The sequence below is a fragment of the Hippopotamus amphibius genome, chromosome 4 (assembly GCF_030028045.1).
Source record: "Hippopotamus amphibius kiboko isolate mHipAmp2 chromosome 4, mHipAmp2.hap2, whole genome shotgun sequence".
In the NCBI taxonomy this organism is placed as follows: Eukaryota; Metazoa; Chordata; class Mammalia; order Artiodactyla; family Hippopotamidae; genus Hippopotamus; species Hippopotamus amphibius.
In genome coordinates this window covers 107,843,621-107,860,111 of record NC_080189.1, presented here as the reverse complement: position 1 = coordinate 107,860,111, position 16,491 = coordinate 107,843,621, and the positions used below count along the sequence as shown (strand labels likewise).

Below are 16,491 nucleotides of genomic sequence, written 5' to 3'. Positions count from 1 at the left end.
TGCAGACGCGCCGGCAGGAATGAGGAGCTGCTCCTGGGTTACTCTGGATGGCGTTTCACCGCGGGCTCCCACGGGGCCCCGAGCGGCACCTGGCGGGTCTGTCCCTCGGACGGCCAGCCGCGTCCTGCATCACCTTCCTTACCCGCCAGCCAGGCAAGAACCCCCCGTGCCCACAGCCCCCCACGTGGAGGACCTTACAGGCCACTGAGCCTGCTCCACGCCCCAGGGCACAAACACGCAGGAACTGGTTTGTGTTAGAGAGAACTGGCCAACGTGGGGGGCTCCCCTTGCGGTGCCTCCCTCTGCTGGACCTCGGAGGAGAGCTGCGGGCGATGCGCACCCACAGGGCCCCTCCAGGGCAAAGGCCACAGCGAAGGGCCTGCTGGAGGCAGGACCTGCCCGGGGTGGGGGACTCCCTAACGTGGGGCGCCCGCCTCCTGCAGCTCAGCCCTGCAGACGCCCGGCCTCACCACCCACCGCCTCAGCTCCACCCTCCTGAACGGCCCAGGGCGCCCGGCCCTGAAGGTCACACAGTGTCATCAGGTCCACAGACGCAGAGCGCAACATGCTCGGTCCTCTCCCTGGAGGGGGTCACCCCCCAGGAGGACCTCCAGCCCTGGACGCAGAGGCCTCCAGGGTCTCCCCCGGCTGCCCGGGGGCCGCGTGTGCCCGGCTGGTGGGGTTCTCAGCCCTCGCCCGGCCCATGGCGATGGTGCCGCAGTCGCCCTGCCCCGTCACACACAGGTGCACACACGAGACGCGCGCTCGGCACACACAGGGCAGGTGCTGACGTACGGCACCTGCTCGGTGGCCAGGTCTGAGGGACACTCTCAGCGGAGCTGCCCGACGGCCCCTCGTCCTTGGAGCGAGGAGGACAGCAGCGTGCACCCCAGCAGGGCCGAGCCCCACCCCCAGTGGAGAGCCCCCGCTGTCCACCAGGGACCGTGGCCTCCGCTGTGCCCGCAGCCCCAGAGGCCCTGCAGCTAAGGGACCACACGCGGCCCCGCTGCCGGGGACACCTGTGGCTCCAGAAATTCTGAAGTCAGTGCGGTTTTTTCCCTCAAAACACTCACCTGAGAGACCGAAACCCTTCCTCCCTGGAGTCCTCACAGCCAGGCTCGGGGGCCGCTGGCCGAGCTGTCTGGGGGCCGTGCTGCAGCGAGCAGGTGGCACCAGACCTGGCTGCTTCCAAGGCCGACTCGCCCGCAGCACTGCCGGGCAGTCTCTGCCGATGCAGGTTCCCCCAAGGGCCTGGTGCCTCGGCTGGAGTGGGGCCGAGGATCCGTGGGCGTAAACGTCCCCGGTGACTTGGGGGAGCCGCCAGGTTCTGCACCCCCGGACTCAAAGCCCCCACCCTGTCTCCTGCCCAGCTGCGTTCCCATCCTCTCCCGGTGGAGGGTGCCTGGCTGGGCGTCCGCGAGGCCCACAGAGACGGTGTGGGAGGCGGGGGACAGACCTGGCCTCCCCAGTGGGCACGGACAGAGGCCACGCACAGGGGACAGTCCTCCAGACGCAGGCTCTGAGACGGAGGTCGTACCCAACTCAGAGCTGCTCCGTCCCCTGGGGCCAGACTCACAGGGACGAGTCCACCTCCCGGGTCGAGACCCACGGCAGCTCTAACTGGAAGCTAAATGAAGAGCTGAACGAAGAGACCCGGGCTTGTCACAGTGACCAGACAACTGTCTCCTTCCAACTCACCGACGCCTTAAAGCACATGCCTTCTGCTTGGCGGGCTCTCTAAGTAACCTAGAAAATTCAGCTCTTGCTGCCATTTTACACAAGTGTGACAGCTTCGGTCAAACCTCCGACCTATCTCCCACAGGAAGCCATGAGAAATAGCATGGTTACGTCACACAGATATCGCACACGTGCGAGCCGCACGCCTGGACGTCTGAGCCAGTTCTATTCTTTGTACGTGAGGGCAGCTCAAGAGATTGGCCCAAAGCCCCCGAGGAAGTCAGGAATCTCCAGCACACTTCCTGACGCCCATCTGCAGAGCTGACCACTGAGCTACACATGGCAGTGTCCGTGCCTCGCGGGGCCAATGGGTTTCCGCGGCTTCCTGACTCACATGGTCACTGTCGCCATTCTCACCAGGTGGCACAGGACACCCACGTGACCACCTGACACATACGGCAGATGTCATATTACAATAAGCAGTAGACCACGTCACAAGTATACCTTCTACGATATGCTTTTTGAAGTTTATTTGGGGTTTAAAAATATTGTCTTCCTTTCCTACACTTTTTTCCCATTTCTGGCTCTTTCTCTCCCCTGCACCATTGCAGCAACCATGCATCACGTTTTAGACAGACCTTTGCTCCCTTGGCAGACTTCTTCCACTGCCACCTGACTCTTTCCTGAAAATAAAGTATTCACCTGAACAATCTTCCTTAGCATGTTACCACCCTCACCCTATCTCGACACCAGCCTCCGAAGGCGAGGGCTTTAGGAGAACAAGCAGCACACTGAAGAGTCTGATGAGCTGGGGCCCTGGAACAAGAGGAGAGGGTTCTGACGGTTTGCGAGCACTTACATGTCTGTGGCAGGCAGGGTCTTAACGATTCACACCTCTGCCGTCTTGGCACGCGGCAAATCCTGCAGGTGACTGAAGGCCAGTTCCCCGCAGTCTCCGGTTGGATTGGCATTTTGTGCTGTTTGAAGTGGCATCTTCAACTCCCTCCTGCCTCTCGCAATCAGGCAAGAAAGAGCCAGAGGAAACGTGCTCTGCAAGATGGCGGCACTCAGGGCCCCGTGGGCTGATCACGCACGTGGGGGGCTGGAGGAGGCAGCCCCAGGCTCTGTGCCTCCAAAAATACACTTGCGTCCTGCGCGTCCTGTGCACCTGGCTCTTTAGCAGAAGTCAATCCACCTGAAAACTTTCGCTTAACTCCTAGAACCAGTTGTTACTCAGGCCAGGCCTCTGGGCTGTCGTGGCCTTTACAGCCCACAGAGTCTCCTTCAGGGAAAGTGGCCGGCACAGAGGTACCAGGTAGGGATGCAGAACAGCCTGGCAACATGCGAGGTGACTTTCCAGATACGGAACGTGACACAAGAGCTGAGGCACAGAGAGGACGGCGGGGATAGTATTGAATACATTTGCCAGAAAGAGAGGGACACAAGGGTTGCACTGCCTGAGGAAACGTCCCCTCGTGGAAGACAGTTCCTAACACTGCGGTAAACTGTGGAGACTGTTGGCTAGGCCAGCGCTCCTCTCCCTCAGCACCGCCAGCCACAGGAGGTCCACGAGATAAAGACCTCAGCTGACCGTGAAAAACCCAGCTCAAACCAAAGTTTTGCTCACGTATTTTTGAGTCGGGCGAGATACTTTATGTTCAATTTACTATCATGACCATGGTAATCTTTGTCACCATCACCACTGTCTCATGTCACCACCACCACCGCCACCGCCACCACCACCACCATCATCACCATCACCATCACCACCAGCAGCATCGTCATGGCCATTCAATTCCTAGTGCCATTTAAAACTGCATAGAAGAGATACAGGCTCTACCTAGGACAGGGCTGGGCCTCCCTAGGCTGTGCTCCCCCACCCCCAGGTTCAGTCTCTCACTTGGTTCTTCCTTCCGTAGATGACTCATAGGCCAGTCCAAACTGGACCTCATCAAGGACCTGGTTGGTAGCACCGTCAATAAGCAAACTGAAACCTCTCAAGGTTTACTTTTTCCAAGCAGTGCAGCAATTTCCTTCCCAAGAGATGGCCTCTAAGTGCTATGAATACATAGTAAAGGAACTTTAGTTCTTAGAAACCATGAGAAAATATATTGGAAAATACTTCAAGATCCGTAAGAGAAGGTGCCCATATAAATCCAAATGTTATTTATTATTTGGTTAATAATTTATCCTCACTTCAGTGTGGGTAAATGAAGGAGAAAAACACTTTCACGAATTCTAAAACTCACATAAAAACCTTTTAGGGACTTCCCTGGTGGCACAGTGGTTAAGAATCCGCCTGCCATTGCAGGGGACATGGGTTCAAGCCCTGGTCCAGGAAGATCCCACATTCTGCAGAGCAGCTAAGCCTGTGCACCACAGCTACTGAGCCCGTGTGCTGCAACTACTGAAGCCCACGTGCCTAGAGCCCATGCTCTGCAAGAGAAGCCACCACACTGAGAAGCCTGTGCACTGCAACGAGGAGCAGCCCCCACTCGCCGCAACTAGAGAAAGCCCGTGTGCAGCAATGAAGACCCAACACAGCCACAAATAAGTTAAAATAAATAAATTTTAAAAAATAAACAGCTCTTTGAAAAAAAGAAAAAAAAAAAAAAAAGAAACCTTTTAAAGAAAGCATTTAGTTTCCGTCCCCATCATCACGGGTGTCAGTGTTGGCATCACTGTGCGAGTCCATACATGCTCTGTAAGCAAAGCAGCTGAGCACTTCTATCACACCGTATAATCCAGATGAAGTGTACAGACTTTTACTTAAAAAAGAAAAAAATAATAGATTTACTCTTCCTCTTGTTCAAGGTAGTTCTTCAAATAACTGGTGTGTGTGGTGTGGAGGCAGCTCTGGAAAGGGCAGACGGGACAGCAGGAACAGGGCACCGTGGCCCCACCGCAGGCGGCCTTCCGGGCACAGCAGACGCCCCTCACCTGGGCCCTCGCGAGCAGCTCTGGGCCCCCAGGCCCCGTCTCATTTAATCCCTCAGCCTAGGAGGGAGCTACCACCTCTATCCCCATGTTCAGATGAACGAACCATCGCCGTGGTTTTACGTAGCTTTTCCAAGGCTATGCAGCTAGGAAACTGCAGAGCCAGGACTAAAGTCTAAATGAGGTTTGCGGTCCAGCCATCGGTCGGATTCCACCCACCGCCCGAGAGCCAAGAGCGGTGTTTATGTTTTCAAATGGCTGGAAACGGCGAGGAGAACACCTCCTGACACACGACGGTGACGTGGAACCCAAACGCAGGTGTCTATAACCGCAGCTCCTTCCCTGGCCCATCCACGCGCAGAGCTGGGCACACGGAGACCAAACAGCCGCAGAGCCTCCGACGGTCACTGTCCAGCCCTCGGCTCGACACCAGCTGAGCCTGGGCCAGAGGGGCTGTGTGACTGTCAAGTCCCTCCCGCCCCGCACCCACCCCCAAATGCTTCCCCGTCCCGAACACAGGCGGCGGCACCGGGGTGCCCCCGTCCCCTCGGGGCCCCCCGTGTCCCCTCCCACCCCTGGTGTCCCCCCCACCGTGTCCCCCAGCCCCCATCTCACGCCGTTCTCATCCCCTAGTGAGCGGCAGCAAGCACCTGGCCAGGAAGTTCCGGGGACACCTGCGCACGAAGATCGAGTCGGGGGAGGGGACGGTGCCCGTGCGCGGCCCGGGCGCGGTGCAGACGTGGGACGGCGTCCTGCTGGGCGAGCAGCTGGTCACTATGTCCTGCACAGACAAGATCGCCAGGTAACCGCCCCACTGTCCTCAGCGCGAGCGGCGCCCCGGGGCTAGGGGAGGGGAGGTGGGGACTATGGTCCCGAGGGGGGCCCCGCCCGGTGCTGAGGCACATGCCCAGGCCGAGGACTCTGCCCTGTCGCCCCCGAACTCCACACCCGCCACAGGACCGGCCGCCCGCTGCCCCACACGCGGTCGTGTGCCGGCCGGGCACCTTCTGTACCACCACGGCCCCCCTGGAAAGCTGGGCAGAGCCGTCAGAGGGAAGACGGGGCTGAGGAGAGGCAGACACCCAGGGACTCGGGGAGCCAGGCAGCGGGGACCCCCGACCCCGACCCCCACCCTGACCTTGATGAGCATCTCTGGTCCCTCTAATCTGGCCTCAGGTGATTTCCTGGCCGCTCCTCCCTTGATGAGCTACTGTTTGAATCTGCCCTTCGGGACCCAGGGAAGGTCACGGAGGCGGGAGTCTTGCCTACAAGAAACAGGGGACAGAATGGCCTCCATGCTTGGGAGACCACAGGGCGCCCCCACCCCCGTTTCAGTCCGACCAGTGATGCTCTGTTTAAGAAAATCTACTTAGAAAGCACAGCCCACTTCACATTCATGGGCTGAGGAGGATGCTAACTGCTTTTGAGGGGGGACAAGCTGGGGACATTGTGACACCCGTGGCTCTGGGAGGGCGGGGCCCCCCCAATTTGTCCAGGAATTGATGCAGCTCATGGTGCCCCGCCAATCACCTGTCTGGTCCCCAAATCTGGTGGCCAGGTGAGTGGTGCCCAGATGGTGGGGGGGGCACCGTGGGAGAAAAGGGGCCTGAGGGGAGTGGAACCAGGTCCCTTCCCGCACTCGGGCCCCTGGGAGCCCAGCCCACCTTCCCAGGCTTCCCTCAGGTCTCTCTCACCGTTCTCCCCACTCTCCTCTGTCTCTGTTTCTCCCTCTGTCTGTCTCTGTCTCCCCCCAGCCCCGCCGTCCCCCCTGGACAAGCCCACCATCTCTGCCTCTCCCCCTGCCCCCACCCGTGATGCCCTCCCCTCCTCAGTCTCCCCTCCCTCTGCGCCCTGCGTCTTGCCCTGGAATCCCCTTCGCCACCCGCCCCCACCATCGCATCTAAGGTCTGACCCTCAGGGGATGCCTGGTTCTAGGGGCACGTGCAGGTGGGAAGGTCCCATCTCTGCAGGGGGGACTGACGGGAGGCGGGAGCAGAGACATCCAGCTCTGCAGGGGGCCGGACCTGGTCCAGGACCCAAGGGCGTGGACGCGGACCCCCCACGGACGGGAGCTCCGTGCAGTGTCCCCGCGGGTCCAGTGGTCAGGGGGCCTCCCAGGGGAAAGGGCTGCTGTTTGTGAAAGCCATTATCATCAAACTCACTCCAAAGACATGGGAACCAGGCCCAGGTTGCACCGCGGGCGCACAGCCAGCAGGGTCCACGAGCGCACACAGGTCCCCAGGCTGCCTGCCGGGGGGATGGGGGGACGTCAAGCTCAGCATCATGTAGAAGCAAAACTGGGGGGCGTCGCCGGGAGATGGAGAGTCTGACGGGCCAGCACCAATGCCGGGACGCCCAGCGCCGCAGACCGCACGAGGGCGGAACACCCTAGCAACAGTGAGAGCTTCCTCTCCGTTCGATGGAAAAAGACACCGGAGGCCGGAAGCGGGGACACGCCAGCTACAGTTTTTCCCTTTAAAAATAATTTTGATACTGACATAGTGAAACCAAAATTTAATTTCTTCTCTTTGGAACAGAGTCATTGGAATTCCCAGGAAATTTCTTGGGCTGTGAAAGTCTTTTGAAAATGAGATTTTCAGCCAAAAAGGAATTTTAGTTAAAGCCCTGGAGCAAAACACCATCTTGCAGATAAAAGCCGGTTCTAGTGCTTGAGGTGGGAGAGTCAGCCCTGGTGGGTGGATGGCTTCCACCCAAAGCAGAACCAAACCTCAGACTCTGTGGCCACGAGATCCTACATGCACCTGAGCCTACGTGTGCTTACGCCTCCGCCTCAAGGGAAAGTGTGATGGGACCATCTAGTCACACCTACTGCTGGAAACAGCCCACGGGGGATGCGTCACACATCTGAACCCCTCCCCAGCCACCACCCATTAAAACATAAAACACAGTAAGAAATGTTAGGAGACTTGAAAAGTAGAAAAGACAAACAGCCAGTATCCCACCATCACCTAAAACAGCAGGCACCGTGGCTATAATTGCCATAACCCTTTTCCTAAACACATGCTTTCTCCTGTTGCCAGGACTTTGGTGCTTTGGGCAGTTTGCTTACAGCCCATTGCCGAACGCTGTGACTCGAGCTCCTTTCAGAGTCACAGGTGCTGAATCCACGTGCAAGGCTGTGGGCACCTCCCTGCCGCTGCTGGACGCCTGGATGCTCACAAGCGGTGGCTCCCTGCAGCACGCTTCCCGAAACATCTCTGTGCGGAAGCTTTTTTGCAAATCTCCGAGTACAGACTTAGGACATACGCCCCAGAGTGGGGTTCAGGAGGCCAGGGTTCGCGGTAAACAGAGGCGGTGGCATCTCCTGATGCCCCATAGCAGGTGGCAGGTGACACGTGCCCAATGGTGGACCCAGAGCCAGTGAGTGTGGCCTTCCCAGGTGGGATTGAGCCAAGGAGGGTGACAGAAGGTGGCCTCTAAGTGCAGCTAGCATATCCTCATGAGCAAGGCCGCGGGGACCTGGGCACAGACGCCCAGAGCAGGCACACGGGGGCGGCCACAGAGACGGCGGCGGGGCCTGGAGTGGCAATTTACATGCCACGCAGCGCCAGGTGAGCGAAGCCTGGGGGTGGGGTCTCCCCAGAGCCCCGGGGCTGCCACGCCTTCATCTAAGACCACTGTCTCCAGGACCATGAGCGGTAAATTTCAGATGTTTTAAGTTCCCCCCACCCCCGACCCCAGGAAACCAGTACAACCAGGTAGGAGACAGCACTCACTTGGCCTGACTCTTCTGGTCTTTGCAAAATTACAGACCCAAAGTCATAGTGAAATCTATTCGTAAAACGCCAGCATTCGTGCCAGGCTGGTGCAGGCCCAGGGGAACCGCAGAACGTGGGTTGTTTCACCAGGTCCAGGAAACTCGACCCTCAACCCATGAGTTAATGTTGGGGGTACATCAAAAGGTCGGATTTTCCTGCAGCTCAGAGATCAAAGAGACCGAGCCCTGCGCCTCCGTGAGCCCAGGACAGATGACAAGTGTCACCATGAGGACCACGTTCCCGTGGACGTGGCCTCGCCTTCTGGACCCTCACCAAGAGGAAACACTGGCCGCCTGAAAGGACAGGGAAACTAGGGAGGGGTTTTTGCTCTGAGAACTGAGAGGCGAGCGGCAGGTGAGAATCTAAATCTTCTGGAACTAATGTGCCTTTAGATACGGCTTCTAATTTTAAGCACCTGAGCTTATTGATTGCAATGTGTCTTTAAATGAACAGATTAAAACTTTCTCCATAAAACTGAACTGTAAAGAATTATGATGGCTCTCCAGGATGCGAGGCCCGGTCTGACTCTCGCACCGAGATCTCGGGCTTCGAGAGTCCCCCCCCACTGAGTGTGGGGACCTGATGGTTTCACCTACAGCTCTGCTGAAAGCAGGCAGGAGTGTGTTCACGCTTCCAATCTTCAAATATCAGTCCTTCGAAAGCCACTGCTCTTACTAAACACCCAACCCCAAGTGTTCCCAGCCTGGTGTAATAACCACTGCTCTTCCTTTGCAGAAGCCTGTGGTCGCCTTACTGCAGCCTTTAGGGGAACCTCACCCCATCTCTAGTGGTGACGGTAGTAAGTGGTAAACTCGGGGATATTTGTCCAACACAAACGTGGTAACGGCGATCGCTGACACTCCGGCACCTGCCCCCTCTGTTAGTCCTGAACAGTGTCGAGATGGGGACACGGATCTGAGGCAGCCCCCACCCTGCCCAGCCCCCTGTCCAGCCCCTGGGATGCTGCAAAGGGCTGAGAAGCACCGTTTCTGCAAAACAAACTAGAAATCAGGCGACCAGGAGACACCAGGAACGTCGAGGGAAAGCAGAAGGGTTGGTTAACGACAACGGATGTCACCCGGACCTGGTGGACCAACTCCCACGTCCGTGCCGCCTGCTTTGCGCCGTGTCACCTGGCTCACGTGAGGACTGCCTGGCGCGCTGGAGACGTCGATGCCAGCTGCATCCCGGCCTTGGGGGTCCCGGCAGCAGGAGGCTCCCAAACCCCAGACGAGCCCAGGGCACCTGGCGTCGTACCCGCAGCTATGCCCCAGCCCGAGTCGCCTGACTGCACCGTGACCTTTCCCAGTGGGCGTGGCTGTGCTCCCAGGCCCGCCTGCCCACGGCAAGGAGGGAGTGAAGGAAGGATGGACTTGGGGATGCTCGGACTTCTCTGTCATGCTGGACCCGCAGGCCCTTGCGGCCATGCCTGGGGGTGAAAGACGCAGACAGGGACCCTGCCCACCCACAGCCCCCGCACCCGTGCCCAAGGTTCTCAGCCTCCTGCCTGGGCGGGCCCGTCTAAGGTGGGGCCTGTCCTGGGACAGCCCCATAGGCCCACCAGGCACAGACACTGCATCTCTGGTTAAAGAAAGCAGCCTTTTTCCAAGACCTCTCCCTCACTTATCTTTGGTATTTCAGTGATTGACAAACAGAGAAAAATATATTTATTTAGGGATTCTCTATATTGAAAACTAGGCCTGGGACTTTTTCCTCTGTCAACACTGCAGCCTTATCAGCTGTTTGAACAAAAGGAGAGGCATTTTCCCATTCAGTCCGGATGCTGCAAGCTCTCCAGTCTGTATTCAGGGAGACATTCCGTTTTATTGATGATGTTGGCTGAATAAGTTAAACTACAGCCGGGCAAAGAGAAGGCTGACTGTCTCTTTATTGTAAAGGTTATTAGGAGGAAACCAGATATAGAATTTGTTTGTCTTTAGACAGTCCCACAGAGTCAGAGCCACTCAGATACCTTCCAGAAGTTTGGTTCAAAGCCAGTCCACGGACGGCCTGAAGCACAGGGACGTCCCGCTGGAATACCGCTCTCATCGTCCGAGAAAGGGCTTTGCTATCGATGGGGAATGTCCACTCCCCTGCCTCTCAGACCTCCAGAACGTCCTCTCCTTCAACACTTTTGGACGCTTATTCTTTGCAAAAATCACACACCAGGTCCTGAGGGCGGCTCTCCATTCCTTTCTGAGAGACAGGATGTGACTTACAGAAATGACCACAATTATTTTTTTCAGTGAAGTTATGCAAATCCGATAGACGAAAGCAAACGTTTCATAAAACCAATGACGGTTTAAATTGTAGGACTAAACTGTTTGTGTATAAATATTACCTTTTATATTCCACTTGAGTTTTACGTGGGTGAGCACATTACTTTAATGACCCATACTTACGAGGGGGGGTCTGTTCCTCCACCGCGCCCGCCAGATGGCTGCCTCTTCTTGCATGAGATTAAAAGATGTTTCTCACTCACCTCGACGCTTCTGAGGCAAATTAATATCACCAGCTAGATTGCTTGTGTTTTGGAATAAAATTTAAAGAGAACTTTTTAAGGCAATTGGTATCACAGGTTCTTGGGGCAACCCGCGCTCCAGGTAGGCCTGCCGCTTGGGGACCTCGGTAATTAATGGGGAGAACTGTGTGTTAATTGGCTGCTCCAGGAAAGGGAGGTATAACAGCTCCTTATTAATCGTGAACAGAATGTGCGGCACAGCAGCACAATGATTGCGCCAACCGTGGAGAAATGTTAATTAATGAGGAGAACAATGGTGTAAGAAATTAGCCACGTGATGCCTGTGCTGATGGAGCTGGGTTTTAAGCTCGTTATTTAGCACGGAAACCACAAAACGCTGCCTTCAGTAACAGACGTGTGGAACCTCACTCCACCCAAATCTAGGGGAAAGTCTGTAGAGGCCCCTGTCATCTCCGCTGCAGGAGCAAACGCTCCCCCAGGGCCGCGTGATGTCGAGGACCAGGCCGTGTCCTCTGATCAGGGCTCCTGAGGTCACATCATCCCCAGAGCCAAACGAGGTCGTCCATGTCAACACCATGGGTCCCACCCACTGCCCGGTTTGACAGAGTAGGGGGTGGGGAGTATTTTCCCTAAACTGCAATCAATTCAATTGCTGATATTTCCCAGCTAACATAAAGAAAAATTCAGATTCACTTTGGAGACAGAGGATCTTTTTTTCAAATCTGATTTTAAATCCCTAAGAGGACATATAGCTTCGGCTCCACCTGACGCCTCGTTTCCCGGGAGAGGGATCCACATTTATCTACAAGCAGACCCTCCGTCCCCCGTCCCCCTGACGGCAGGCAGGACCTCGGGTCACGAGGGGTCCCAAGGCCGAGGCCGTGCCCACTCCCCAGGCCGCCCCCGCCCCCCACCGCCAGCTGCGCAGTGGGGACGCTGACCCCTCGGGGACAAGGGGAAAGAAAGCCCCCATCCTCCCCAGGCGAGGGGGGGAGCCAGGGCGCTGACCCCTCCCCACCCCCGCAGGTGGAACGTGCTGGGGCTGCAGGGCGCCCTGCTCTGCCACTTCATCGAGCCCGTGTACCTGCACAGCATCGTGGTGGGCAGCCTGCACCACACCGGCCACCTCTCCCGCGTCATGAGCCACAGGACCGAGGACGTCGGCCAGCTGCCCGCCGCATACCAGCACAACCGGCCCCTCCTCAGCGGTAAGAACAGGCCCTCAGACACGCACACCCTCCGTCCACAGGCCCCGAGGCCCCAGGGCAGGCTTTCTCAGCCTGAGCAGTGGCCACTTAGGACGCAGCAAGCGGACTGCAGAGACCGGCTGCTTGAAAGGTCAGACGGGCACAGAGCACCTCTGGACGACGGAGCAGGTAACGTCCCAGAGTGAAGGTGTAACAGGACGAGCGCCTCAGACGTCATGCTGTCGCGTTCAGAGCAGTGTCCGCGGTGCCCAGAGGAGTACAGGCAATAAACACACGTGTCCAGTGGGGGAGGGGGCCCAGGGCTGCCAGCTGACCCCACCCGATCCAGGAGCAAATTCCCGGATGTTCCCTCAGCACCAAACCTGGGAGGGGATGCCACCCCCAGGCCAGGCGGGACACAGCTGAGCTCTGGGCTCAGGGGGAGGGGCATTGGGGAGGCGTCCCACCCACTGTGACCCCCGTAATCACCCCATAATCTGGGTCTGGAGGGAAGCACTGCGGCTCCCTCCCGGGCGGTGCCTTGTCTCTGAAGGGGCTGTGAGCTGTGAGCTGGGGGGACACAGACCCACAGCGACTGGCCGGCCCATCTGGGCTTAGACCAGATCCTCTGAAAGAGGAGACAGCAGATAAGAGCCGGTCAAGGACTGTGGTAAGAGTCGGGCCTAAGAGTTACGCCCAGCACCCTAAAACTGTTCTCAGTTAGAAAGCTGGGGCAACGATGATGCCCACAGTGTGGCGGTGACTCATGGGGGCAGCTCGCAGCCAGGCCAGCCCCTGGGGGCACACCCCTCCCACGAGAGTCACCAGCCAAGGACAGCATCATGGACCCCAAAGCTCAGATGGTGCAGAAGAGGACAGTGCGAACGGGGCTGGGACCGTCCGGTGCTCAGTGGCTACATCCCAGCTTTCTTTACACACCAGACCCTGTTTCTAAGATCTAAGACCCTCTACCAAACCCGGGGACCACATCAGATTCCAGGGGCTCCCTGGGCCCAGGGAGGGGACTCGGCAAACTGCAGCAAGGCTGTGGGAACAGGAGCCACAGCTCCTGTCCAGGACCTCGGCCCCACCTTTCCTTCCCGTGACCTCGGGCCGACCTGTTGTGGAGGGGGTTCCCTCACCCCGTCGGTGCCATGAATGGTGCCTTCGGATCTGACCCGAAGCTGTGCCCAGGGCTGTAGGGCCCCACGGCCTGAGCCTGGCAGGTGATGGCCACGAGTATCCTGTGGGTGGTTCTCCTGGGGGTGAGTGCCCAGAGGGGTGTGGTCTGCACGGTGCAGCTACTCACCATCCATGACCCCCTGCCCCCGAGAATGGCTCCATCATTTAGGGAAGGGAACTTACTAACCCAGCAGGCCCCACCCCCATCAATGTCAAGATGAGGCACACACCCCGTCACACCAAACACGACAGCCGCTATCACCTCCATTTATAAACGTGGACACAGACTCACGGCAACTTAAGTGTGAAGATGCTCTATTTACCAGCATGGAGCAAGGATTTGAACCCATTTGACCAGAAAGCCACGTTCTCCCAACACACCCACCGTGACCCGTGCCAACAGCACCACCTCTTAATCACGTAAGAATGAACAACACAAACAAGTCCAGCTGCAGAGGTGGCGACCTCCACCTCACAGGAGCTGGGGGTGGGAGCCTGAGACCCACGCCCGCCTCCGAAGGGCTCGGTCAACTCACCGTCATCAAGCAAGGGGTGGGAAGGTCTGCCGCAAATTCAGCGTCTATAAAGCCAGAGTCATTTTCTAAACGGTCCATAATTTCAGTAATTTTGATAAAATATCATTTGGGGCCCAGTTTCAACCTCTTTTTTTCACTTTCCCTTTTCTTCTTTCTCCTGTTCTTTCTCAAAAGCATGAGGGTTAATGACTTCCTGTGGTCAAGCCACAGAAACACTCTGGAGTAGCCCCCAGACCTAGCATTCCTGCTGTGGAGCTAAAAGCAAATGTTCCGTCTAACTTCCGTCCACGTTGATGAGTGTCCGGTGACACCTCTTCCACGTGTCCAGCCCTTAGGTTGCCCCTGGCTTCCCAGCTCCAGGCTCTGCTCCCCATGAGACCTGCTGCGGCCCCTGGGCCCACCCACCCGGGGCCCTGAGAGGTCCCGTCCAGCCGGCTGCCCCGTGCACTTGGGAGCAGGATGCTGAGGGAGCAGAGTGTGGACAGGAGCAGCTGCTCGGGGGCCGGACCAGGGGAGGGGGTCGGGAGGAGGGGGCGGGGGTTCCGGGCTCCACATCCTACAGCATCATGGCCGTGGACACACTCGAGACCGAGGTCCACCTCTGCTCACTCCTGCGTGACCCCAGTGGACCCAGGGGGGGACCGGCCATGTCTGCTGCATGGAGAGCAGGGACGGGGAGCGTGGAGGGCATGTGGCCGCAGCCCTGGCATCAGCGCCCCTCCTCCAAGGCCACCATCCTGCGTGGTTTAAATCCTCGGTGACCCCCGGGCTTAGAAGGACCCGCACCTGGGTTAACACTTTGTGGCCCTGAAATTCAAACCAGGGCCCGGTTTCCAGTCCCCATTGGGCTCCGGTCACCACGCGGGTTGCTGCCCCGGCACACTCAGAGCTCGCCTGCCTTCACTCCATCTTGTGTCTCATCAGCCAGACTGGGACCCCGGCCCCAGCCCTGTGGGAGCCGGCAGGCAGCGGGTGCCCAGGAGCGCACGCTCACATGGCCTCCACGTGGCTCTACCTGTTGGCCAATCCACACCACAAACCCAGAGAGAGGGGGGACGTGGGCAGGGTGTTGTCACAGGACAGCCCTGCGTTTAAAACCCTTCGAATCCGAGCCCCAGCGATGGTGCTCGGCCAGCCACCCCTCCCACTAGCGCGGGGCCCTCCCCCCACAGCCCGGCCCCGGGTCCCCCCAGCCGGCGGCGCTCACTCCCGGTCTCTCCTGGCAGGTGTGAGTCAGGCCGAGGCACGGCAGCCCGGGAAGGCGCCCCACTTCAGTGTGAACTGGGTGGTGGGCACGGCGGACATGGAGGTCATCGACGCCACCACCGGGAAGCGGAGCTGCGGCCGCTCCTCCCGGCTCTGCAAGCACAGGCTCTCGGCCCGCTGGGCGCGGCTCTATGGCAAGGTCAGCAGCACCGGCTCCCTCCGGGGGTGGGGGAGGGGGACACAGGTGGGACCCAGGAGACCACCGCTTGTCAGAGCCTGGGTGACGGGGGACATGCAACCTGGGCCCCGTGTCCAGGTGTGCCCCCCCCGAGCCGGGCCCCGACCCACAGCACAGGCACCCTGTGGCCCCAGAAGTAGGTAGAAAGGGGCTCACTGGCGAACATCTGTGGCCAGCACAGCCCGTGAGGAAGTCCATAGAAACTTAGGAGTCAAGGTCATTCCAGTTCAGACAGAAGGAAATGGACGCTCAGAAAAGTTAGGTTTTCCCCCAATTACATGGCAGTGAGTGTCAGGGACGGACTGGCCAGTGTGTGGCTGGAGCGCGCTACCCCCTCCCACCCCACCCTGCGCCCCTACCCCAGCACGTGGGCAGTGAAGCCGGGCCTGGTCCCACCCCGCTGGACACAGGGGCCAGCCCGTCGTCCCGGGGGGCTGGCAGGTGACTCCGCCTCGGACACGGCCTTCGTTCCCACAGCCCCCCTGGCCCCACCACCCACCCCTATCTGAGCCCCTAATCCTCCTCCAAAAAGAAAACGTACACATAGCTTGTGTTGTTAATAGCAGGTAAGTTGTGTGTTTATTTTTTTTCTGAATCACTCATACTTCTCATAAAGCAAACTCTCCCTAATAACTAGGTTTTCTGGGGAATCACAGAATTGCTTGATAGAACCTGGAAATTTCTACAGTTACTCTCTTTTCTTCGGGGGGGAATCTTATGTGAAATTTTATTTATCAATAGGTCAAATTAGAGAGAATAGATATTTCTCTTTATTACTGAGGCATAATCGGCATATGAACAGTGTATATATTTAAGGTGCACAACTGGATACTTTGATATGCTGTGAAATGTCCCCAGCATCGCACTGACACATGCGGCCCCTCCCATCCATGGTGAGAGGACAACCTGAGATCCACCCTCTTAGCAAACTCCAAGCCCACGTGACGATCACACCGCTTTTCTGTTTAAAGGAAGAGAGAAGGAAAGTGACCGGCGGGGCTCATGCCTGCCCGCCAGGCTTGGGCAGTGCTGCTGGTCAGGGCCCGTTCCCAGCGGGGTTCAACCTGTCCTCTCTCATTCTGTCCCACAGCTGAGCACACGGATCCCAAGCCACGGAGACACGCCGTCCATGTACTGCGAGGCCAAGCTGGGGGCGCGCACCTACCAGGCTGTCAAACAGCAGCTGTTCAGAGCATTTCAGAAGGCTGGCCTGGGCACCTGGGTGAGGAAGCCGCCAGAGCAAGACCAGTTTCTACTAACGCTATGA

General features: G+C 58.1%; 1 protein-coding gene across 1 annotated transcript in view; it reads left to right on the top strand.

The window, feature by feature from the left end:
• ADARB2 (adenosine deaminase RNA specific B2 (inactive)) overlaps window positions 1–16,491 on the top strand; it is a 336,404-nt gene extending 319,913 nt beyond the window's left edge. The window contains exons 7-10 of the mRNA XM_057732894.1: window positions 5,248–5,416; window positions 11,902–12,083; window positions 15,007–15,185; window positions 16,315–16,491. Of these exons, the coding sequence (XP_057588877.1) occupies window positions 5,248–5,416; window positions 11,902–12,083; window positions 15,007–15,185; window positions 16,315–16,491 (707 nt within the window). The remainder of the gene's footprint in view (window positions 1–5,247; window positions 5,417–11,901; window positions 12,084–15,006; window positions 15,186–16,314) is intronic.